Source organism: Mesocricetus auratus, unplaced genomic scaffold (assembly GCF_017639785.1).
Source record: "Mesocricetus auratus isolate SY011 unplaced genomic scaffold, BCM_Maur_2.0 Super-Scaffold_6723, whole genome shotgun sequence".
Lineage (NCBI taxonomy): Eukaryota > Metazoa > Chordata > Mammalia > Rodentia > Cricetidae > Mesocricetus > Mesocricetus auratus.
In genome coordinates this window covers 12575736-12601822 of record NW_024429183.1, presented here as the reverse complement: position 1 = coordinate 12601822, position 26087 = coordinate 12575736, and the positions used below count along the sequence as shown (strand labels likewise).

The following is a 26087-nucleotide window of genomic DNA, read 5'->3' as shown; positions in this document are numbered from 1 at the left end:
CCTCAGCATCCCCCCCCTTAGCCATGTTCTGGTGGATGAAATTGACAGCAAGCTCTGGCAAAGTGACAGTAGCCATGGGCAAGAAGAAAACCACCAAGAGGTCAGATTAAGTCTTTTGTGAAAGTGTATGATTGCAATCACCTTGTGCACACAAAGGTACTCTCTAGATATCCTCTTGGACAAAATGGTCAGCAACAGGGATATTTTCAGGGACCCAGCTCTGAAACTCAAGTCCAGATGGGAGTCTAGAATGATATAGGATGGGCAAGATCATGAGGTAACCCAGACACAGAAAGAGAAATATGGTATGTACTCACTCATAAGTGGATATTAGACATAGAGCAAAGGATAACCAGCCTACAATCCACAATTCCAGAGAAGCTGGGGAACAAGGAGGACCCTGAGAGAGACACACATGGTCCCCCAGAGAAGGGGAAAGGGACAGGATCTCCTGAGCATATTGGGAGCACGGGGGGGGGAGTTAGAAGAAAGAGAAGGGGAAAAGAGGAGGGGGGAGGAAGACGTGAGGAACCAGGAAGATTGAGTCGGGGAAAGAATAGAGGAGAGCAAGAAAAGAGATACCTTAAAAGAGGGCACAACTATAGGTTTAAAGAGAAATCTGGCACTAGGGAAATATTCAGAGATGTACAAGGATGTCCCCAAATAAGAATCTAAATGGAGAGGTTATCTTAAATACCCTTCCCCTATAATGAGATTGATGGATACCATATTTGCCATCCTAGAGCCTTCATCCAGTAGCTGATGGAAGCAGAAGCAGAGATTTACAGCTAAGCACCGAGCCAAACTCCTGGAATCCAGTAGAGGGAGGAGTGACCATGCTGGGGAAACCCTCAGAAATAGCTGATCTGAGCAACTGGGAGCTCACAGACCCCAGTCTGACAGCTGGGGAACCAACATAAGACCAGACCCCCTGAACGTGGGTGTCAGTTGGGGAGCCTGTTCAGGCTATGAGGCCTCTGGCAGTAGAACCAGTATTTATCCCTATCAAGGGATACTCTCTCAGTCTAGATACATGTGGGAGGGCATAGCCCCAAATAATGTGACAGACTTTGATGATTCCCCATGGGAGGCCTCACCCTCCCTGGGGAGTAGATGGGGGGTGTGGTGGGGAATGGGGAGAATGGGAGGACAGGAGGGAGAGGAAACTGGGATTAGTATGTAAAATAAGATTGTTCTTAATTTAAATAAAAATCAATTAAAAAAAGATGGGCAAGCTTCTTCTAGAAGCTTGTTTTAGTTGCATTTTTATTTCTGTCATTAAAATTTTAAACTTTTATTTATTATGTATATAGGTTTTTTTAAGGATTATTTATTTATTATGTATACAGTGTTCTGTCTGCATGTTTCTCTGCAGGCCAGAAGATGGCACCAGATCTTATTACAGATGCTTATGAACTGCCATGTGGTCACTGGGAATTAAATTCAGGTCCTCTGGAAGAGCAGCCAGTGTTCTTTATCACCAAACCATCTCTCCAGGGCCTTTTTTTTTTTAAAGAGAGAAAAGTATCTATGGATGACAAATAAAATATTCTTCTACAATTTTAGGGTTTTTGACAATGAGTTTACAAACCCCTTTTCTTCCTCTGAGCAAATGAAACAAGCTACAGTTTATTTTCAGCTAACCTTCAGCTTTGTTACAGGTAGACCATCAATCATGCTTTTTAGTAACCTAATTATAAAAATGATTGCTGATATACAAATTGCTTTGGGGTAGGGGACTGGAGGACCATAAATACCTAATAGGCATGCTATACTTTATAGCTACCATTATACATGGGAAATAGCTCATCCCTTGCAGGGTCATTGGAAGGTATGTCTGTAGAGTTACAAGACACATTGACTCTTTTTTGTTGTTGTTGTTTTTTGAGACAGGGTTTCTCTGTGGCTTTGGAGGCTGTCCTGGAACTCACTTTGTAGACCAGGCTGGCCTCGAACTCACAGAGATCCGCCTGCCTCTGCCTCCCAAGTGCTGGGATTAAAGGCGTGCGCCACCAACGCCTGGCTCACATTGACTCTTGTAAATCTTGAGACTTCTAAATCTGGATGACCCCACACCCACTTAATGGAAACCTCTTTCTTTAGCAACTGGTAGGAGCAAAGCCAGTATCTCCTGGATGAGTGTGAGGACTCCCACTGGAGAGAAGGGGTTGGTGCTGCTATCGAGGTGTGCTCCCTGTGAGATCCTTGTAAGTGACCTCGAATGACAAGTGTGGCCCGTGACAACCTGAATGCCTAGTTGAATATAAACAGATCCCCTGGTAGGTATTTCAGTGATGTAGAAGTGGCGTGTAAGATCTAAGGAAAATGGCTCCTAGCTTATTCCTTCTCTGGGGGGTGGGAGGAAGGTAGGCACATCAGAGCGGGAGTTACGGGGGAGTCTGTCCTGTGGTGGGCACCCAGAAAGCTGTACAAGCAGAAGAGATGCACTAAATGCTGAAACCTAGGAGAGAAGCAAGAAAGCACAGCCTTTCTGCAAGAGCAGCAAACCATTGCAAAGCTCTGACCAACCCAAGGAGCCCCAGAGGATGTGCTCACCTTTACGTGGTAGCCGCCAGCCACCAGGAAGCTGGAGCTGCTGACGTTCCTGTGCAGTTGAGGTGATTCTGAGTGGTGTAGCCTGATGACAACCAAAGGTAGGGTGCATTAATGATCTTGGCATAAACGGTGTTTAATGGGATGATGAGGCTGGCTAGTTCCCTGACTTTCATTGTGAGTGGCTGGCTACCTGTGGACAACCTAGAATAATGCGCCTGCGCAGAACCAGAGTCAGCAGTGTAGTAGTGGAAAGAAGGGAAGCTATGCGGAGCTTCTGGCCGGTTCTCTCATCACCTCTGAGATCATCAGTAGTGCGGACAGATCCCTCAAGTTCTCCTCTTTTGTTCGAGACAAGATTTCCCCGTATAGCCCTAGCTGTCCTGGAACTCACGCTGTAGACCAGGCTGGCCTCGAACTCACAGAGATCCGCCTGCCTGCCTCTGCCTTCCGAGTGCGGGGAAATGCTAGGATTAAAGGTGTACACCACCACTGCCTGGCTAGACTCCTCCAGTTCTGTGCGGTGCCCATTTAACAACTCTGGTACCTGTACAAGCCTTTGGCGGCTCCCAGGACTAGGAGGATGCGTACACTCAGCGTGAGGTCCTTTTCTTTATCCAGCAGTTCCCTCAGGGTCCCGTGTTCACAGTACTCCATGACAATGGAGAATTCGGGGGGCTTCACTATGGAAAGGAAGCAGACACCATGACGATCCAGCCCCACTCAGGACTCCCACAGCCACAAATCCCTTCTCGGCTTCTTCCTCTGGAGATCCTTTCTGCTCTCAAGTGAGCCCATTTCTCTCCCAGTCTAAGACCAACCCGATTTTAAAAAACCTCAATCTGCAGGAACGTTTAGTGACACTAATTCTCTTAGGTGATGGCCGAGGTGACGTATTCACCTTGAATGTGTTATTTCTTCCATTTCTGGACTCTGACCTGGCACCTCGACTTCTAGCCTGAACTCTCTTCAACCATTCCCCCCCCCCCCCCGCCCCCACAGATTAGGTTGGGTTTAGGCTGTGGAGTAATTTCCAGAAGGGGAGATGTTGCTGTCCCCTTTCTAGGCAACAACAGAGAGAAAATGTAGCCACATTAACACTTGGTTTTAGCTGAAGGATAAGAAACACTTAAAGTCACATTAAAAAATAAGAGCTGTATTGATCACAGCACTCAGGAGGCAGAGGCAGGTGAGTTCAAGGCCAGCCTGATCAACAGAGCAAGTCCTAGGCTAGTCAGTGCTACTTAATTAGAACTTATCTAAAAAAAAAACCAACCAACCCTCCCCCCCAAAAAAAAGAAAGAAAGAAACCATACCCTTGACTCAGGCTAGCATCTCAGCAAGCAACCCCTGGGTTCTCAACGGATAGGCAGTGGGAGGCATAACTGCGTTAGTTCAAAGAAGATGGGAACTTATATCTTGGAACACAGAAAACAATGAACATTGGTAATAACCTCATTGTTACCATCAAGGGTTTTTTTTTTTTCTGTCAGAGAATTAAAGGGCAGGAAAAGTCTTTCGTAAGATAAGTAGCAGTGGCGAAAGTCTCAAACTCAGTAGACAGAATCAATCAGTGAGGGAAGACTTTTGTTAGGAGTGAGGAGGGGTGCATACACACACACACACACACACACAGAGAGAGAGAGAGAGAGAGAGAGAGAGAGAGAGAGAGAGAGAGAGAGAGAGAGAGAGAGAGCAAGCATCCAGAAAGACCTCCTCTCTTCTGCTAATCAGAGATTGGACTTGGGAGTCTGAAAATCCAGTCTCTAAACCAGGGTCTAGGGAGGTGTGGTGTGAGTGCACCTGTGTCCTACTGGTAGGAGAAAAAAAGTCTGCCAAGCCTGTTTTAGGCTTTTGTCTTGGGTAGGAGGGTAAGGAAGGAGCCAGCCATCTTAGAAGGTTGCCATCTTTTCCCTAGTCATGGACCCTGCTCCTGTCTGTCTGTCCATCAGGGAGTCCGTGTCACTCTTAGGTCCTCTCCACTGCCCTATGAGCTGCCCTTAAGAATGTAACACTCTAGCCGGGCGGTGGTGGCGCACGCCTTTAATCCCAGCACTCGGGAGGCAGAGGCAGGCGGATCTCTGTGAGTTCGAGGCCAGGCTGGACCAACAGCCTCCAAAACAATACAGAGAAACCCTGTCTCTAAAAAAAAAAAAAAAAAAAAAATGTAACACTCTGTGGGGCTTGACCACCTTTCTAAGGCCCGACTCATGGTCATTTTTTTTTCTTTTGTCTTTCTTCAGGATGCTGCCCAGAGTTGAAGTACACTTCCTCTGGCACTTGAACTTTTTTACTGTCTCTAAAGTTTTCCTCTCCACCATGTAGCTGTTTGTCCACCATGTGGCTGACCTCCATGCCTAACTTGAACAGCACAACCTTCTTTCTTTCTTTTTTTTTCAAGACGGGGTTTCTCTGTGTAGCTTTGTAGACCAGGCTGGCCTTGAACTCACAGAGATTCACCTGCCTCTGCCTCCCAAGTGCTGAGATTAAAGGCGTACACTCCCACCACCTGGCTAACACAACTCTCTTTCTAATCTCTTAAGTGCTCACCTATGAATCTATGACCAATCCCAGAAGCCTCCTTACCTGTTTCATCAATGCAAATCCCAAATATACGCAAGACATTGGGGGAGTCAAATTTCTTCATGGCTCTGATCTCGGTATTGAAAGTGTGTCTCACTATTCTAGGAGAGTGGAAGGAGAGATTAGCATTTGGACTCCGAAGGCCCCTCAAAGAATATATGGTGTATGCTGTTTACAAAGGTTAAGCTTCTATTACAAAAGGGGATTTTTCTCTACTTCTTTGTCCTTTATAGGTGTACATCTAACCTACTAAGTTAAAACCAGCTACAGTCAGGCTAGAGGGCTCTGACTAAAACATCTCTCCACAGCCTCTCAGCTTCAGTCCAGTTCTCCTGACAGATCCTGCACTAATCTGTAACCATACAAATTAATTACAGGGATAAAGCCTTACCTAGCCATCTATATGCTTAAGGTAATTAACTACTGACAAATTTTGTCTGTTCAGATATACTAAACAGACAGACAGCCCTCAAATGCCCAGAGATATAGAGAATATGGCATTTAAAATGCTTTATTTTTATTTATTTATTTATTTTTGTTTTTTTGAGACAGGATTTCTCTGTGACTTTGGAGGCTGTCCTTGGAACTAGCTCTTGTAGACCAACCAGGCTGGTCTCAAACTCACAGAGATCCGCCTGCCTCTGCCTCCCGAGTGCTGGGATTAAAGGCATGTGTCACCACTGCCTGGCTTAAAATGCTTTATTAAAAAGCTTTTTATAACAGAGACAGGCCAGCTGCTGCCCCCACCCCATTTTCTCCAAGAAGACTGGTGGGCATTAAAGAAACTCCACCCACAAAAGTGGTAGTGCTGGCCACCGAGCAACCCTGCCTTTCACCTCAACTGCTGCAAAGGACTCTTCAGATCATGGACCAGAGGACAAGGGAATCGACTTTCTCCATGTTGCTTAGCCAACAGTGGGCAAGTCTTCCTACCACTACCAATCCACAAGTCCCATGCTATCAGCAGAAGGCAGGTTTCCTTAAAGCCTCTGCCCTCAACAATTATGGGGGATCTTTCGGTGGCTGTCCATGCAACCAGATAGTAAGTTTCTTTAAGTCTCTGTTATTCTTTAATTATTAATTCAGGTAAAATTTTATCCTTTTCAAGAACTCTGATGCTTTTGACAACTGGTAGCCTTGCCAGCTTAAAGCAACAGTCAAAGCTCCAGCTGTCACAAAACAGATTTCAGGAACAGGTATTTTAGGGCTTATCTATGTGAAGACAGGAAAGTGTAAGGTGTATGAATTAAAGTTATGAAGGTCTGAAGAAAAAAGGCTTAAGTGATGATAAAAAAGTGAGTTGAGACATTAAAAAAATGAAACACGTCTCAGATCTCTCTCTTTCCCATTATGCTACTGTTGATAGTCTTAACATTAATCAACGAAGTTCTGATAAGCTACTAGTGCAACTCCAACAGAGTTCAAAACACCATATTATACCAGTATACGATAATGGCAAAGTCAAAATGAAGGTACTTTTCATTGTGCTAAAGATATCTGTCAGTTTTAAAAATGTTAATGCTTTCAGCCAAAACTCTGATAGGATACTAAACAACATGCTATACCACTATACGATAACTGCAAGGTCAAAATTAAGGTGCTTTTCATTGTCCTAAAAATACCTGTCAGTTTTAGAAATGTTAATGCTTTCAGCCAAGTTGCTTCTAACATAAATATGCTGCTAATGTGTCTAATACTTATGTTTTCACAAACTCAAAGGATTATTGTAAGTTCCAAGGAGCCGAATTGGACCCACCCAAACAGGTCAGATTCATTCCAGATATTATTCAACCTTTCCCTTGTTCTGGGACTCCCTTCTTGAGCCCCCCCCTAGGGAGCCCCTCCCTCATTTTACAATACTCCCCTCAAGTGCCAGGACCTAAGAAAAATTCTTTTTCTTAACTTAACTTTATCCTCTGCTCTGCCAACATCTTGCCAGGTCTAAGAGATGCCATAGAGTTCCACACAGCTTGGACTGGAAGAAACAACCAGCTACCCCAGGATGTGGCAGCACCCCAGCTTTCTCAGGTTCCCCAAAGATGGTCAACGCCCTCCAAGTCATCAGGAAGTAGTCTTGAGAACTAGATGTCCTTATTCCCTAACCTGCCATGTCTAACTCCCCACCTTTTTAATAATAAGTAAAGGTGAGAGTGTAAGGACTCAGGCATTATGCTGGCCTGCCCCTGTTACCTGGCAGAATGCACTCAGGCAGTACTCTGGTCAGCCCAGGGTTCCGTGAGTACTAAGTCTGCACTGCAGGTGCAAAGGACCCTTTAAAAGACAGACCCCGCCCACCTATGCTCTCTTTGCTGTCTTCTCTTACCCTCTTCTCTCCTCTTGTCCTCTCTCTTGCCTCTCTTGTTCTCTTGCCCTTCCTGTCTGTCTCTCTCTTCCTCCTTTCGTCTCTCTCTCTCCTCTCCCTTTTGCTCTTCCTCACCTTTAATAAACTCCATGTGGTTTATGTATCTCTTGGTTCATGTTTTTGTCTACCAGCCTAACTTCCCAGATGCAGAATTAGTCCCTAAGCATCTGTGACAAGAATAATAGGATCTCTTAGAATTGTGTTTATGTGACTTATATGGCAAACTAAGATGTCAAGTTTTTATTACTAGTTATATTTTATTTTAGTGAATATCCTGAAAATACTGTGATAGATGTCACTGAACCTGTTAGAGCCTGATCCCCCTCCATTTAATAATGGGGAAAACATACCTTTCTCCTTGAGAAGTTACAGAGAATAAGGGTTGATACATATAAGAATCACACACTACTTCTTACCCACTGCCGTTTTGGGGCTTCTTGAATACTTTGATGGTAACTGGAGACCTGTGGTACTCTCCTCTATAGAGTGTGCTGAGGTTGTTGTTCTTCAGTAAGGTCCACGGAGACCCGAGAAGATGCTCCTTCCTAATCTCCTTGATTTGCTCCTGTGGGATCTCCTGTGTGGGTGTTAGTGAGCCTGAGACAGAGGGAGAGAAAAAGTCAGTCTGCTAGGAACGTGCTCTAAGGGAAATGGCCTCTTAGTGATATGAGGGGGAGACCTCACACCATGAACCAAAACTGGTCCTGGCTGGAGCTTCCGGTGGACCCAACTCAGGGTAGAGGGTCCTCTGCTTCTGAGTTACATTTTCTACCATTGATCTAAGTCCTTAGCCTCCTTTTCCAATCTTGTCTGCCTGTCCAGTTTTAATGCCAGCCTCTCTCATCTCAGACTTCTCCTTACTTCTGTTGCCACACAGCTTGGCACTAGGTACCTGGCATCATGTTGAGTGATTTCAGATCAACTAGAGACACAGTTCAAGTTCAGCAACTATACTGCTGTCAGTTGTATGGCTGTTTCCTCCTGGATTGCTACATTTTCTTCCTCAGAAATTCATGAAGCTCACAGGAAACTTACAAGGCTGAGGAAGGTCAAGAAACATACAGGACTCACAGAAGTCTCTGCATAGTAAACCTTTGCTGGTTGAGAGGAGACTCTTGTGTAGAAGTTCAGTGATCAGCTTTCCTAAGTTCTTGTTCATGCTATACTCCCACAAGTAACTTCTCACCCATGTTCCAGAAAGTAATAGTAATACTTTGATTCACCAAGATAGACTTGGACAAAACCATTCTTTGGTCTGAGTGCCAACTAGTTTTATGCCAATTTGACATAAACCCCACCCCAACTTGCTTTTGGTCTTGATGCTTTATCACAGCAAGAGAAATTAAGACAGTCTGTTTTTTTTTTCCTTTTCCTTTAAGGTAATAAAAATAAATTTCCCAGGAAGGCAGGGGAGGTAACTCAGTCAGTAAAGTGTTGCCCCAGAAGTGTGAAAAATAGGGTCATATCTCTAGAATCCATGTACAAGGTGGACAGGATGGTATATGTACTTGTAACCCCAACACTAGGGAGGTGGAGATAAGTGAATCCCTGAGATTTGGTGGCCAGAAATTTTAGACTAATTGATGAGCCCCAGGTCTCTGTGAGATACTCTGTCTCAAAAACAAAATAGATGGCTCTGTCAGAATAATGCTTGAGTTTGACCTCCGGATTCCATGAACATGTTCACACATGGGCACACACACACCTTCATACACCGGAACGTGCAGTCCCACAAGAAATGTCATACAACACATTTGCACTGTCCCTCTGTCATCTCCTTTCCTTTACCCCTATGGCATGAGCTTCTGGTAGCCAGTTTGTTGAATGAGTGTGTGAATAAATGAGTACCTTAAATTTAATTTAAATTTCATGTGTGTGTGTGTGTGTGTGTGTGTGTGTGTGTGTGTGTACATGTGCAAGTATTCATGCCTTATACACGTAGAGGTCAGAGGTGGAAATTAAGTGTCTTTCTCTTTTGCTTCTCGCCTTGTTTATTTCTTTAAAAATTGTTTATTTATTTTTATTTTATGTGCATGACTGTGTGCCTGCATGTCTCTATGTACGCTACATGCAGGGTTCGAGAAAGCCCCAAGAAGTCATCACATGCCCTGGAATTGGAGCTACAGGTGACTGTGAGCCACCATATGGCTGGCTGGCACTGGAACTGAATCTGGGCCCTCTGCAAGAGTAGGGAGCACTTTTAACTGCCGGGTCACCTCTTGAGCTCCCATCCACCTTTGTCTTTGGAAAAAGATCTCTCGCTCACTTTGTAGCTTGCTGACTGGCTGGACTGGCTGCCCAGTGAGCCCTGGAGATCGTATCTCCTCCTTCCAGTGTCGAGATTCCAGGTGTGTGTCACCATTCCTGGGTTTAAGGAGATGCTGGGGATCCAAGGAGGCCCTCATGCTTTTGCAGCCAGCGCTGTACTCACTGAGCCCTCTCCAAAGCCCTTGATTTGAATTTCTTATGGACAATCAGTAAATGAATTGAAGTTTTGATGCTGCTACTGTTTGGATGTCCCCAAAGACCCATGTGTTAAAAGCTCGGTCCCCAGGGGTGCTATTGGGAGGTTGGTGGAAACTTTAAGATGGGGACAAATGGTGGGACCCTACTCTCTTCCCCCTTTTCTCTTCTTTTGCTGTTTGCCTATCAGGTGAGTGTTTTGCTTCATCCCGTGTTCCTACCTGATAAGCTGCCTTGCCACAGACTCGAAAACAATGGGACTGATAACCAATCATGGACTGAATATCTTCAAAACTGTGAGCTTAAGTAAACTATCTCTCTTTCTAAGCTGCTGCCTTGGGTATTTGTTACTGTAACAGAAACTTGATGGATGTCAATGCTATTCGTGGAGGAAATAATTTATTATTATACTTACTGTAGCATCCCCTTTTAAAAGTTATTCTTATTTTGTGTTTTGAGACAGGGTTTCTGGGTGTAGCCCTGGCTGTTTTGGAACTTAACTCTGTAGAGCAGACTCGCCTCAGAGTCAGAGATGCCTCTGCCTCCGAAGTTCTGGGATTAAAGGCGTGTGCCACCATACCTGGTCTATTTTAGTAAAATACTATGGTTTCTTGCTGGTCAAGAAGCCACTTTCAAATGCTACTTCACAGACAGGAGTCTGGGTTAACTGTGGCCACATCCCCACACCCGTGAACTGCTTCCAGTGCTACCCTGCAGAGAAAGCAGAGCAGGACCGGAGAAGAGAGGCCGGAGTTTCTAACAAAGGGATGGCTTCTACTTTGGGAGCATTTAATGCAACAGGGAATGTGGCAACTTACGTTGTTTCAGAGTTTCCTTGATTTCTTCCATGTCAATACTTAGCTTCCTCAAGAGAGCTAGAATAGGCTCATATCTGCAGGAAAAAGGGGCAGCACATGCTTAAAACTGTAAGTGCAAAACACAAACTATATGTGCATTAAAACCAAGATGCTAATTAAAATCACTAAGGTGACAGATTTTTAAACTCTAATCATTGGTAGGGAAATACTACTGTTAATATTCATATTTCTATTTTCAAACACATAGGAGATGCCCTGAAGTTTAGCTGTGTGGACCTACTTGGCCAAGAAAGTAAGTGAAAGAGATGTGTTTTCAACCTGGACTGTCCCCACAGGCTGGTGATTTGATCATTTGGTCCCCAGTGAGTGGCATTGTTTTGAAGGCAGTGGAGCCCTCAGAAGATTGAGCCTGGCTGGCAGTAGTGAGTCACTGGGGGGTGAGTCTGGCCTGGCCTGCCTTTCTGCTTCCTAGTCTTCTATGATGTGAGGAGCCTCGCTACACACTTCCACTGCCAGAGAACTGCTCCGTGCCTTTACAGCTATGATGCCGGAAGACACTGAATTTATGAACCCAGGTAAGTCTTTCCTCTCTTAAGCTGTCAGGAAGCTTTTCAGTGACATATTTTGTTGACTCTGTTCATGTCCCAACCTGGCTGCTTTGGGAGTGGAAATTTGTATCAACAAGAAAGTGCTTAACTACTCAAAGTGTCCCAGGGAGGAGTCATCTTGGAGGGTCTCATGTACTTTGCTTGAATGAAAAATAAACTTATTTCTATAAAACTCTGAACTGATAGATCTTGAGGACTTATTATTATTTTATTTATGCATAAGTATGCATGTGTCTGTGTGAATGCGTGCCGTGCATGTGTATATCTGAGTAGGTCAGAAGAAGATTTTTTTGATCCCCTAGAACTAGAGTTACAGGCAGCTGTGAACTGCCCAGCATGGATTCTGGGAGCCGAACCTGGGTCCTGTGAAAGAGCAGGAAGTGCTCTTAACAGCTATGCCATCTCTCCTGTCCTGGCCAGTGCCTTTTTATTTACATCACAAATACATTATATTCTACATAAATTCTTGCCAACTCAGCTTGCCTAGGACTGAGGAATTCTGAGGATTTGAGATCTTTAGTCTCTAATGGGAAAAAAAACCTAGAAAACAATGTTTTGTTTTGTTTTTTAAATCTGTGATTGATAAAATATATAGCCTCTGAGCTGGGCGGTGGTGGCGCACACCTTTAATCCCAGCACTTGGGAAGCAGAGGCAGGTGGATCTCTGTGAGTTCGAGCCAAAGCCACAGAGAAACCCTGCCTCGAATCCCTCACCCCCCAAAATATATATCATCTGTAGAGGGCAATCTAGCAATCTCTATCAAAATTGAAAATGTTCATTGCCTTTAACCCTTCAATTAGCTAGGTAATTTCACTACTGGGACTATCACACAAAGATGCTCCCTATGAAATTATAACAGTGAACAACTGGATACAATTTACATGTTCAATATATCTGGTTCATATATATCAAGAAATACCAGAGAAGTCTATGGAAATTTATTTGGAAGAATACTCAAGAATCAGAAAATGTACATGTAAATCTCCAGAGGGCCAGGAAAAGATGGTACAAAGTGAGAGCATGTCTAAGATGTAAAAGAGATCCCTAGAGATTAAGGATGATGGGGAGATTAACTGCTTATGTTGGACCTCCCTTACCCCTCCCTCCTCCAGAAATGGTCTCACTGTGTAGCTCTGGCTGTCCTGAAACTAATCATGTAGACCAGGATGGCCTTGAACTCATAGAGATTCCCCCTGCCTCTGTGAATCAAGTACTGAGATTAAAGGCATGCACTTCTATACCCAGCTCTTCTGGACCTTCTAAAAATCTTTAGAATGTGGTACCATGTGACTGTATCACCCACAGAAACCTAAAGGGCAGAGCAGGAAGTCAGTCCTGTCTTCCAGGTAATGACTTCCACATGGTTCCTGCCACCATGAAGAGATGGACCAAAATTTTCTCATGATTAGAAAAGTTGGAAGCCAGTCGGGCACACACTTTTAATCCCAGCACTTAGGAGGCAGAGGCAGGCGGATCTCTGTGAGTTCAAGACCAGCCTGGTCTACAAGAGCTAGTTCCAGGACAGCCTCCAAAGCCACAGAGAAACCTTGTCTTGAAAAACCAAAAACCAAAACCAAAACCAAACCAAACCAAACCAAAAAAAAAAAAAAAAAACAAAATAAGAAAAGTTGGAAGCCAATCCTGCCCTCTATTCTACCATAACACCCGCTGTCCTCCCTGATCCCTGATTCTCTTTTTGTTTGATGGTGGGTGATGATTGGATTACAGATGTCTTGACTTCTCCTGTTACAAAAAGGAACTCATTTGCTTAAAACCCTCCTCACTTGTCTCACTTAGATGTCTCTTGTTGACTTGACTGGGCATCCCCACCCCATATCAAAGCAATAGGCCAGTTGCTTCTCTGAGCTCAAGCATGTAAAAGGTGTGTCCATGTGTTCTTCTGTCCTAGTTTGCTCACCGTTGCTGTGACAAGCACCATGACCAGATGGAACTCTATCTATTAGTTACCTACTACAGTCTCATTCAGGGAAGCCAGGGCAAGGGGCTGAAGGCAGGGGCCTGGAGGCAGGAACTGCAGCGAAGACTGTGGAGGAACACGGCTCACTGACAGCTGTGCTTTCCATGACTTTTACACTTGCTTTCTTGTACAGCCAGGGCCACCAACCCCAGGAGTGGCACTGCCCACAGTGGATGGGGTCCTCAGTCATTAATGAAAACAATTCCTCACAGACTTGCCTACAGGCCAGTGTGAAGGAGCCTTACCTCAGTTGAGGGTCCTTCTTCCCAGATGGCTGGAGGTTGTGTCAAGCGGACACACCCAGCACACCTCCTCGCTCCTTTTCTCTCTACCCAACTCTTACTATTGGCTTTACAGACCCTTCTGTGCTTTCTCTATCAAAGGATTCAGGTCATTGCCCCAGCATCTCCCTCAGACAGAGTTGATAAGCCCTCCCCCACCCTTGCTGCTCTAGGATACATTTACATCCTCCCTAGTCCACCCCTTGGCACATGGGCTAGACCAGGTTAAGCCACATGATGCTATTGTGGGAACTCGCCTAGTGATCTGTCACTAAAACGCCTCATGATGGCTATCTTTGGCAATCAGCCTGTAACTCACCTGATAAAAAGTTAATCTTGTATCAGCTTCCTTTACTAACAAACCTCTTATCTTTTAGCTAACCATTTTTGGGATTCATATCACTGGGTTATCATAAATCTAAGAAGGTCATAATTGTTTCCATGTTTCCCTCATCTTCCCTCTCCTGGTGGCCTATGATGGGGGATGTCCTTTTGTACATATGTTCCTTTTATTGGTTGATGAATAAAACACTGATTGACCAGTAGCCAGGTAGGAAGTATAGGCAGGACTATAGCAACAGGAGAATTCTGGGGAGAGGAGAGAGAGGGAAGCCGCAAGAGAGACACCATGTAGTTGATAAAAGAGTAACATACTGGAACGTTCTCTGGTAAGATAAGGCCATGTAGAAATACATAGATTAATAATTATGGATTAATAATTAAGAGAGAGATAGTCAGTAAGAAGCCTGATCCATCAAACAGTTTATGATTAATAGAAGCCTCTGTGTGTTTATTTGGGGCTAAATGGCTATGGGATCAGGTGAGATAGAAACTTCATCAACAGGCCTAGGCTCAACTCTTACCCTCTACCTCCAGCCTAGCACATACCTCACTTCTTTAGAGCCTGACCCTCTTTGATGTTCAAGGAGGGCCATTCTAGTTCAAGCTATTGCTAACTCATCTGCCGTCTAATGTGGTCTCCTAACTCATTCATGCTTCCTTTCTGATTCTCAGGTAGGTTGAATTACTGATTCTAGTTAGTGACTTCCAGGAAGTAGCCATATACAGCCATAGCAACATAGAGAGTCAACTGTATGCCTTTGTCTCTTCAGGCTGAGCTTTGCTAGATGGCTTGTTTAGTGGATGTAGCACAAGCAGAGGCTTGAAATACAGTGGTTCAGTTGGGGTCTCCTTCCTGCAATTCTACCACAAGGGCAATCTTGTTTCTGTATGGCTAGCTCCTTCTCCTTGGTCAAGGTGTCCATTCAAATGTCTGTCTTGTCTGTTCTTTCTGAATCATTGTGTATCATTACTCTGCCCTGTGGCTTTCATGGGCTTTAGAGAAAATTATCTTTCTATCAGCAGACTTTGCATTCCACGAGGTCAGAGATACTATCTATTTTGTTCTGTGCTGTATCCCAAAGGTTTAGAACAGTGCTGTGCATGCTGTACCCAATACATGGTCCCTTAGTTTGTTTTAGTAAATGCTTTTATTGGACAATCTTCACTTTAAGCAAGAGTTCCATAGAAGCAAAGGTTGTCAGATATGGATTTGGATTCCAGATATTACATCAAAAAGTTAATGGAGAAGCAAAGGAGACTCACATGCAGGTAACAATGTGTCCCCTCCCCCAAAAGGCCTTCACCCGATTGTACCAGCCTCTGTCATGCATACAGTAGGATTTCTAAGTCACAAGTATACACAACTGTTCAAATTCTTCCATTTCCTTTCCTTTGGCAAATCAAAGTGAAGCTAAGATGCTCCCTGACCCCATATGTTCCTCTACTTCATGCCCAGCTTGTTCTCTGTCAGCCTTTAGGATACTCACCCATCCTCCTCTGCGTCCTGTTGATCTTCCTGCGGCCAGGATGCTATTTGGCTGATATTTGGAGCAGGGTTCCATTGATCAACCTGGAGCAGCAGCAAGAGCTCCTCCCAGACATCTCTCAGCTTCTCGTTTACTTCAAGGAAGAGTATCTTGTCATTGCCCGCAGTCACAAACTTCCAAAAATTGGACTTATTGCTGAACTTTTCTATCTGCTGTCTCGCCTCCTTCAGGACGGTCTCAAAACGGGCCAGAGCAGCAGTTATGTCGTCTGGCAGGTTGTTGGCTCCTTGGGCATGGAGCCTCTGGAGAGGCTGCAGCAGACCATGGATGCGTCTCCCTAGACGCTGGCACTGCTTCCGGCAGTACTTCATCTCTTCACACTTTGTATAGATGAGCTGGCCTAAGGCGATGATCTGCCCCAGTTTATCCATGCCTGGAAGAGACCCATAGATTGGCTGAAATCCCACAGTCCCCAGCGTATTTACTGCTCAGCTAGTTAAGGGTCAAGGGTAGCTTGCCAGTCCTGATTTGCCTCCATAACTACACTTGGCCAAGAATATGGGATTGCAATGAAAATGGACTCTGGGAGGCTGAGGCAGGAAGGTTTCTGTGAGTCTGGGGCCAGCATGGACTATAGTGTGAGATATTCTGTCAGTCTTAATTTTTTCTGTCTTTCCCTGCGTTACATATACATGCATGACACTCATACACTGAAAATAAACCATATCTTAAAAATAAAACACAGCTGGGCACCTGGGCCAGGCTGAGTGGAGAGAATGCTTGCTGAGCAAGTGCCTAGCTCTCCTGAGAGAGCCCAGGAAGCCAAAGCCAAAAGTTTCTGCTCCACCTGTCTCCCTCTCTTTTTCTGTGCATACAAGTGAAAAGTCACAGAGCCTTATCCTACAGCTTGTAATGAAGCCCACATAAGAATGATAGAAAAAAACGGGCCATGCATTGGTGGCGCACGCCTTTAATCCCAGCGCTCGGAAGGCAGAGGCAGGCAGATCTCTGTGAGTTCGAGGCCAGCCTGGTCTACAGAATGAGTTCCAGGACAGTCTCCAAAACAATATAGAGAAACCCTGTCTTGAAAAACAAAAACAAAAACAGAAACAAACAAACAAAAAGAATGATAGAAAAACGGAAGATTCTGAATTGATGACAACATTGAGCCACTAGTTTAAACTGATCTTGAAATCTATGTCACCTCATCTACAGGTTTCAACCTTCCTTCTTCTACCTTTCCTAAAATTTTATTTTGTGTATGAGTATTTTGCCTGTATGCCTATCATGTGCATGCAGTACCTTTGATGCCCAGAAGAGGGCACCATTAGATCTTTGGGTTTAGATTTACAGATGGTGGTGAGATGCCATGTGGATGCTGGGAATTGAACCTGGGTCCTCTGGAAGAGCAGGCAGTGCTCTTAGCTGCTGAGTCATCTCTTCAGTCACTCAGTCTCCCTTCTTGTTGAAGCTAGGTTTGAATCATGGTCTACTTGAAGGCAACTAGAGTCCAGAATGAATAAGAACTGCCATAACAATAAATCTTCTCACTGACAACATGCTAAGTGCTTTAGAAACACAGTTCCATCCTCATCTGCAATTGATGAAGATGCTGTTCAAATGAGCTCAAAGCCCAGAAACAGATCCAGAAGCATTTTCTGTTTTTGTGTTTGAGGCAGGGTCTCCCTATGTAGTCCTGGAGTTCAGCAAGTAGATCAGGCTGGCCTCCAACTCACAGAACTCCTCATGCCTTTGCGTCCTAAATACTGCAATGAAAGGCATGCACCACTATGCCTGGCTTCACAAGCAGTTTTAAAGACTTACTTATTTTGGGCTGGAGAGTTGGCTCAATGGTTAAGAGCACTGGCTTTGTTCCAGAGGACCTGAGTTCAATTCCCAGCACCCACATGACTGCTCACCACTGTCTGAACCTCCAGTTCCAGGGAATCTGATCCCTTCACACAGACATACATGCAAAGAAAATGCCAGTGCACATAGAACATAAACAAAAACAAACAAATCATTAAAAAATTTAAAAGTTCATTTATTTTTATTTTAGGTACATGGGTGTTTTGCCTGCATATATGTCTGTGTATCACATGCAGGCAGTGCCCTTGGGTGTCAGATCCTCTGGAAGTGGAGCTATAGAAGGTTGTTGGCTATGATGTGCATGGTAGGAATCAAACCTAGGTTCTAGGAGAGCGGCCAATGTTCTTAACTGCTGAGCCATGTCTCCAACTCTCAAAAATACTTAAAATCAGAGCAATCTTCTCAATGGCCCAGGTTAAGAATTACCTTGGAGAAATTCAAAACAACAGAAAAGTGTTATTTTGGGGACTACATGAGACAGCTCAATAGTTAGGAACACTTGCTGCTCTTGCAGAGGACCTGAGACGGTTCCCAGCACCCACGCTAGTCAGTTCACAACTGCTAGCAACTCAGGCTCCAGGGGCTCTGAGCCCCACAGGCAGCCACACACAGGTGGGGTGCACACACACAGACACGCACGCACACACACGCGCGCACACACACAGGTGGGGTGCACACACACAGACATGCACGCACACACACGCGCACACACACACAGGTGGGGTGCACACACACGCACACACACAGGTGGGGTGCACACACACGCACACACACAGATGGGGTGCACACACACGCACACACACAGATGGGGTGCACACACACACACACACACACACACAAGAAAGAAGTAAGTCCATTCACAGATCAGATAACAACATGGAAAAAAAATTCCCTGGAATCCCCATCTGCCTTTAAAACATGAGTCGACAAACGAAATCAAATTGTCAAACTGAAACTAAGTATGTGGCAATCCACAGGTTTTGTTTTCCTTGTCCACAGGATTCCACTGAACTGGGAAGGAGGCACAGGCATTAACATCAGGGTACTCTCTGACGTCTGAGCCACCGCCCAGCCTGTTAGGGTACTCTTAAAGAAAATCAATAAATCTCTGGGCCCGGTGCTGAGCGCATGTCTTCACAACTCTTTCGTGGATATGTGAAGCGAATGTGAAAAATCTGGAAGTAGTGGTAACAATATTAATTTACTCTAACTCCGCCTCCTCCATTAAAAATATCAGGCGTAGCCGGGCGTTGGTGGCGCACGCCTTTAATCCCAGCACTCGGGAGACAGAGGCAGGCGGATCTCTGTGAGTTCGAGGCCAGCCTGGTCTACAGAGCGAGTTCCAGGACAGCCTCCAAAGCCACAGAGAAACCCTGTCTCGAAAAACCAAAAAAAAAAAAAAAAAAAAAAAAAAAAAATCAAGCGTATCTGGGTTTGGGGCGCACAACTTAAATTTAGTGCCTGGGAAGCACAGACAGATGTCTCTAGGGATTCAAGGCCAGCCTGGACCACACAGTGAGTTCCAGGCCAGCCATAGCTACACAGGGAGTGTCTCGGTAAATAAATTGTTTTAAAAATCACACAACCCTTTACGAGCATTACATCAGATTGCTTCACCCTTGTATGAAATGGGCCCTAGAAAAGGAAGTGGGCATTCATATTTAAGAACTGGAATCCAGTCGGGCCGTGGTAGTAGTGCACACCTTTAAATTAACTCAGCACTCCAGAGGCTGAGGCAGGCAGATTTCTGTGAGTTTGAGGTCAACCTGGTCGGCAAAGCAAGTTCCAGGACAGCCAGAACTCTACAGAGAAACCCTGTCTGGAAAAGCACAAGAGCAAAAAACAAAACAAAAACAAACCCAAAACAAACAAAGCAAAACCCCCCTGAATCACCTGTCCTGGAAACAACAAGTCCTTCTTTCTGCCTTCCCACCTACTCTTAAGACTTCAGCACCTGTGCCGGGTCCCCGCCCTTTGCCCCTCCTCAAACCCCATTCCCCCATCCCCGTCCTGCTTTGGCAGGAGGTCCGCAGAGATCTTAGCAGACAGACAGCCTCCCCACCAGAGCCAGAGAATCGAAACCAACTCACCCGAGTTTCAGGAAGCCCAATCTGTGATTCCGCGTTCTTTCGCTTTCTCTAGACTCTCCGGACCCAGCCGGCTCACCCTCGTGGTCGCGGGCGCAGGGGAGGAGGGCAGCGATCGTGCCTTCTATCCTATGCGCAATTGCAGTACTGTCAGTGCCCGCTGCTCCCGGACCACGGTCTTCTGCTCAGCTGAGAAAGCACACCAGATGGGAGCAAGTCCCGGTGCACCAGAGCCTCTTCCCTCCGGTGCAGCCTCTGCGCTCCCTGCGTCCACGAGAGACTCCGCACCGGCCTCTGTTCCCGCCTAAAGTCAAAGCCGGGCCGACGTAACTGTGCAGCGGAGTCCTCCGGAGCAACCTGTTGGACTGCTGTTTTCTGTCCAGCGTCCTCCTCCGGAAGCCTGTGCCTGGTTGACACTCCTCCCCCAGGTTCCTGTGACACTCTGCTGGCGATGTGCCAGCTTCCTACACCCTCTTTCTGGAGAGTTCCCAGTTGAAGCTCCTACCCGGCCGGCTCTGGTCCTTTCTCCAAATCCATTAAACGGCAACTCTCAGAGTACTCCCAGGCCCTCTGCTTGGAGCCTCGAATTTAGGGATTGAAAGAAAGAATAACGTTACAGGGAGCCCTGACAACCTTTGTATGGGACGGCCTGGAAGTCCAGTAAAATAAAAAATAAAAAAGTGAGTCAGATGGGATGACTCAGTGAGCCTGATGACCTCAGTCAAGGTGGAAGGAGAGAACTCACTCCTCCAAGTTGTCCTCTGGCTTCCACATGTACGCAAGGCCCTAGTATGGGCGTGCTGCACACACGCCTGCACACACACACACACACACACACACACACACACACACACCACAAATAAATAAATAATAGATGGAATGGGAATAAGTCTTGGAAGCATGGAGGAGGTTCTTTGTGGGCTTGGTGCTGGAAAATCCTGGGCTGGGCATGGGGAGTGGTGGCAGGAGGGCGGGGGTGTGGGAGACTACCCAAGTAGGGGGAAGTCACTTCTTTTTTTCTCCAAACTTTGTTACGGTTTATGCTGAGCTTTATTAAAGTCAGTTATATCCCCAGTGAGTCAGTATAAGAAATGCCATTCGTTCACTTATTCAGGCTGTATAGCTGGCAAAGAATAGAAATGGAAGCAGAGGCGCTGGAGGGATAGTTCAATTCCAAAGGTCCTGAGTTCAATTCCCAGCAACTACATCTGTAATGAGATCTGATTCCCTCTTTTGGCTGGCAGGGATACATGAAGGCAGAACACTGCATATATAATAAAAAATCTTTTAAAAAATGGAAATAGATATTGTATGGTGTCTTAGTTTTTTGTTTTGTTTTGTTTTCTTCTGTGAAGAGACACCATGGCTACAGAAACTCTTATAAGAATAATATTTACCTGGGGAACTCACTTATAGCTTTGGAATTAAATAAAGGAATCTTTATTCCAATTCTGGAAACATTTTAAGTGAGTCTAATGGGATTGGTGTGTGTGTGTGTGTGTGTGTGTGTGTGTGTGTGTGTGTGTGTGCCAGAAGGTGACATCAGGTGTCTTCCTCAGCTGCATCACCATCTTATTTAAATTTTAAATTATTTTGTGTATTTGGGCATGTATGGGTGTGTATGCGTAGGTATTTTGCTTATATATATGTGTGTGTACCACTTACATGCAGTACTTCCAGACGCCAGAGAGGATGTCAGGTCTCCTGGGACTGGAGTTACAGATGGTTGTGAGGGCCATGTAGGTGCTGGGAATTGAATCTGGGTCCTCTAGAAGCATAGCCAGTGCTCCTAACCACTGAGTCATCGCTACAGCCCCCCACCTGATTATTTTAAAAATGTTATTATGTGTGTGTGTGTGTGTGTGTTTTGCCTGCATGTATGTATGTGCACACGTGAATGCCTGCAAAGGTCAGCACAGGGCATCAGATTCTCTGAACTGAAGTTACAGACAGTTGTGAGCCACCATGTGGGAACCTGGGTCCTCTGGAAGAGCAACAAGTGTTCCTAACTGCTAAGCCATCATCTCTGCAATCCCCATCAATTTCTTTTTTGGTACAGGATCTCTCACTGAACCTGGAGCTCGCTATTTCAATTGGACTGGCTGGCCAGTGAGTCCCTAGGACCTGCCTACTTCCACCCCCAGAGTTACAGGTGTATATTTTTTATGTAGGTGCTGGATCAAAGTTCAGGGCTTTGTGGTACAGTGTTTGCAATGCAATCACGAGGACACTGAAAACTACAAATCGTCATTGAAAGAAATCGCAAAGCTGGCTTTACTCTCCCATCCATGGACTCGCTCCTTCTCCTGTATCTGGAGAACAGGGCAAAATAAGCCAAGGAGCACACGGCTGCTATCACAGATCAGCCTCCACGGGTGCTGAGGGGATGGAACACAGCACTCAGATTGGAAGAGCAAACAGGAGAAGTCAGCACATCTCATATCCTGGTGTTTCATGTCTTTCAGTGTCTATTTCTTCTACATATTGCTTCTTTCAACCCTTCTGCGCTGGCTAGTTTTATATCAACTTGGCACAAGCTAGAGTTATCTGAAGGGAGGGAACCTCAGCTGAGAAAATGCTTTCATAAGATCTGGCTGTCAGGCATTTTCTCAATTGGTGATTGATGGGGGAGGGCCCAGTCCATTGTGGATGCTGCCATCCTTGCTGGGGGTCCTGGCTTCTATAAGAAAGCAGTCTGAGCAAACCACGAGGAGCAAGCCAGTAAGCAGCAGTCCTCGCGGCCTCTGCATCAGCTCCTGCCCCCAGGTTCCTGCCCTGTTTGAGTTCCTGCCCTGACTTCCTTCAGTGATGAACTGTTATCTGAAAGTGTAAGCCAAATAAACCCTTTCCTGTCCAAGTTGCTTTGGTCACGGTATTTTATAACAACAATAGAAACTCCAACTAAGACACCTTCCTTAAGGTAGTTCTTGCTATATTATATAAAATTTTAATTTCATTAAATTTTTTAATTTTAAAGATTTCATTTTGTATTCGTGTATAAACCTAACAAGCCTCCTTTTTTTTAAAAAATGAAGTACCTACTCTCAGGCATTTTGTTGTAGCTACATAAAATGGATGAAAACAGCTGATTGATAGGGAGTAGCTATAAGTAAGGATAGATTATGCCCTTGAAGACAATCCTCAACCAATGGGAGGGGGTGACTACTGAGTAAACATTCTGGTGTATTATCTTCAAATAGATACACCTGGCAGGTATTTTATGCTTCTGAAAGTTAACTCTCACGGACCAAATACCTGTGAAGAAAACACCAGCCTCTATGGTTGTTTTGAAACCCATACAACAGTGTTCCATTTTCCTCCTTAAACAGGAAATGAGACAGGAAAGTCAGCCGAGAGAACAAGATGGGAAAATGTAGTTAAAAATTAACTACATGTGCAGTTTCCAAACAGGAACTCTCCAAACAGGAACTCTTGAGGCCTCTCATAATGAGGCACGGTTGCACATCGCCACCAGAGGGCAGCAGAGACCAGGGACCAGAAGAAGAGGCACCAGGCTAAAGTTACCAGGCAGAGAGCTGGTAGAGGCAAGGCTGACTTATATTGGGCGTGGCTGTAAGTTGGTTTTTGTTCTGGGCACAAGGAGAAAGCATACAAAGCTCAAAGGCAGCGATCAGAGTCAAGAGCTAGCGTAAGCATGCAATAAGAATTAAAGGGGCGGCCGGGCGGTGGTGGCGCATGCCTTTAATCCCAGCACTCGGGAGGCAGAGGCAGGCGGATCTCTGTGAGTTCGAGGCCAGGCTGGACCGACAGCCTCCAAAACAATACAGAGAAACCCTGTCTCGTAAAAACCAAAAAAAAAAAAAAAAAAAAAAATTAAAGGGGCGGTTCTTCCAGCCATCCAGGAAACACCGAAGACAGTAGGTCTGGGGAGTGCAAGCACCATGGCCAACAGAAACAGGGTGTCCCTGTGTCCATCCCTGGCAAGCCACTGCGTGTCTGATAGAGAATCAGGAAAGGGAAATTTCTAGATCATTAAGAGTCAACCTGTGAATTTTTCCCCCAGTGCTGATCGGAATTTAAGTAGTTCTTTTGAGCAAGCTTCTTTTCTTTGCTGGGGTTAGACAAATTGTTTAAATGCTATTGCCCTTGGCTACCCACCATAACTACATGGTAAGACCCTGTTGCTGGAGATACCACACAGTTTGGCTGCAGAACATAGATCAGTCTCAAACCAACAGTAAACTTCCTCCCTACAGACTAGTTACCATAGTGACTTAAGGTGGCTGAGGAGAAAAGACATCAATGGTCTTATCCATGTCTGGGCACTGCGTGCTGTAATACCAGCCTGCCAGGAAAGATATGCCTATTGATGCGATAGTGGCATGGCTGTTATGGAGTAACTAACTGATTTCTGGTCATAGCAGAGGCCTGTTTCATACCTGCTACTATAATCCTGGTCAAAGCTCGGGAGGTCACAGGCCCTAGGGTAGCACCTACTATTGTTGTTTTGATAACTGACTATGCCATCAAATTGCCTTCTAAATGTTCATGTTTATATTTGTAGACCTGGGTTGCTCTCAGCCTTGGTCAGAGAAGCTTCTTTGTGGTGTGGACAGAGGTCATTGGAGGGATGTTCATAACTGGTAATAGTACTGAGAATCTGAGACTGAGTGCATCCAGGCAGTGGTGGCGTTCACCTTTAGTCCCAGCCCTTAGGAGGCAGAGGCAGGCGGATCTCCAAGTTCGAGGCCAGTCTGGTCTACAGAGAACATTCCAGGACAGCCAGGGCTACACAGAGAAACCCCCATCTCAAACCCCACCCCCTCTAAAAGGTTCAGGGGACATCACAGAAGAGGAGGCATAAAGAATATAAGAGCTGCTGAAGAAGAAAAAGAAGGTTCCTGCTGTGCTAGAAACCCTTAAGAAAAAGCTAAGGAGTTTTGCAGAGTTGAAGGTGAAGCGCTTTCGGAAAAAGTTTGCACTGAAGACACTGCGGAAGGCACGGAGGAAGCTTATCTATGAGAAGGCACGGAGGAAGCTTATCTATGAGAAGCAAAGCATTGCCACAAGGAATACACGCAAATGCACTGGATGGAGATTCGCATGGCTACTGGAAACTTCTATGTGCTGGCAGAACCCAAGCTGGCGTTTGTCATCCGATTCCGAGGTATCAATGGTGTAAGCCCAAAGGTCTGAAAGGTGTTGCAGCTGCTCCGTTTTCGTCAGATCTTTCAACAAGGCTTCAGTTAACGTGCTGAGGATTGTGGAGCCATACATTGCATGGGGGTACCCCAACCTGAAGTCAGTCAACAAGCTCATCTACAAGCACGGCTATGGCAAAATCAATAAGAAGAGAATTGCCTTGTTGGACAATTCCTTGGTTGCTCAATCTCATGGTAAATCTCATGCAGATGAGTGCTCATCATCTGCATGGAGGATCTAATTCATGAGATCTATACAGTTGGAAAACGCTTCAAGGAAGTGAATAACTTCCTGTGGCCCTTCAAATTATCTTCTCCACGAGGTGGAATGAAGAAGAAGACCACTCATTTTGTGGAAGGTGGCGATGCTGGCAACAGGGAAGACCAGATAAACTGGCTTATTAGGCGGATGAACTAAGGTGTTGCCTGTGTTTTTTTGTAATCTGGTCAGTTAACAAACAGTCACAGCTTGGCAAAAAAAAGAAAGAAAAAGAAAAAAGAATATAAGAGCCAAGCCAGGCAGTGGTGGAGCAAGCCTTTAATCCCAGCACTTGGGAGGCAGAGACAGGCAGATCTTTGTGAGTTCGAGACAAGCCTGGTCTACAAGAGCTAGTTCTAGGACAGCCTCCCAAGCCACAGAGGAACCCTGTCTAGAAAAAACAAAAAACAAAACAAAACAAAAAGGAGCCAGAGGATGAAGAGGAGTGCTATGAAATATTGTCTTTTGGACATAATGTATCTATTGAAATCATGATCTCACAGCAACTATGGTTACCTGCACAAGACCTACACAAGGTCAATCTAGCCAAAATCCCAGCATAGATAAAGTAGATGAGTACCATCTTCCAGTTTATGCTGAAGAACTATTGACAGTGGATAGTTGCCGAGGGAGGGAGTTTTAGTGGTTGTTTTGAGGATGTGACCACCATGTAGGTTACCCATGATCTTATGGATGGCCCCACACCCACACATATATGAGCAGCACTAACTGGACTTAATTGGTTGTTCTATCTTGCCTTGTTGTGATAACATAGGGTGACCAAAAATAACTAGGGGAGGAAAAGGTTTATTTGGATTACACATTTCAATCATAGTCTATCATGAAGGAGACCAGCAAGAACTCAAAGGGGGAAGCTGGAGGCAGGAAGTGAAAGAGAAGCTGTGGAGGAACTTGCTAGCTTGCTCAGTCTGCTTTCTTATACAACCCAGCCTCTCCTTCCCAGGGGTAGCACTGCCTCCATCAATCATGAATCAAGGAAACGCCCCCCACAGGCATGCCTACAGGCCAATCTGATGTTCCCCCTTCCCAGATGACCCTGGCTTGTGTCAAGTTGACAAAAGAAAAAAAGAAAAAGAAAAAGACCAGCCCATGGATTATTAAAAATAAGTCATGAAGTTCGGAGGTTAGATATGATCATACGCAGTTGTATACATGTATGAAACTCTCAAAAATAAAGAAAACAATTTCAAAATCCTCTCCCTAGTGGTATGTC

General features: G+C 45.2%; 1 protein-coding gene and 1 pseudogene across 1 annotated transcript in view; one reads left to right on the top strand and one right to left on the bottom strand.

Moving 5' to 3' along the window:
- The window catches only part of Mlkl (mixed lineage kinase domain like pseudokinase), a 28340-nt gene extending 8280 nt beyond the window's left edge, over positions 1-20060 (bottom strand). Inside the window, exons 1-7 of the mRNA XM_040736789.1 lie at positions 19436-20060; positions 15477-15909; positions 10780-10853; positions 7915-8095; positions 5140-5237; positions 3101-3236; positions 2557-2638 (exon numbers count right to left, since the gene is read on the bottom strand). Coding sequence (XP_040592723.1) covers positions 2557-2638; positions 3101-3236; positions 5140-5237; positions 7915-8095; positions 10780-10853; positions 15477-15907 — 1002 coding nt within the window. The 5' untranslated portion in view covers positions 15908-15909; positions 19436-20060. The remainder of the gene's footprint in view (positions 1-2556; positions 2639-3100; positions 3237-5139; positions 5238-7914; positions 8096-10779; positions 10854-15476; positions 15910-19435) is intronic.
- Positions 18474-25069, top strand: LOC101837427 (annotated as a pseudogene).
- The last annotated feature ends 1018 nt before the right edge of the window (positions 25070-26087 follow it).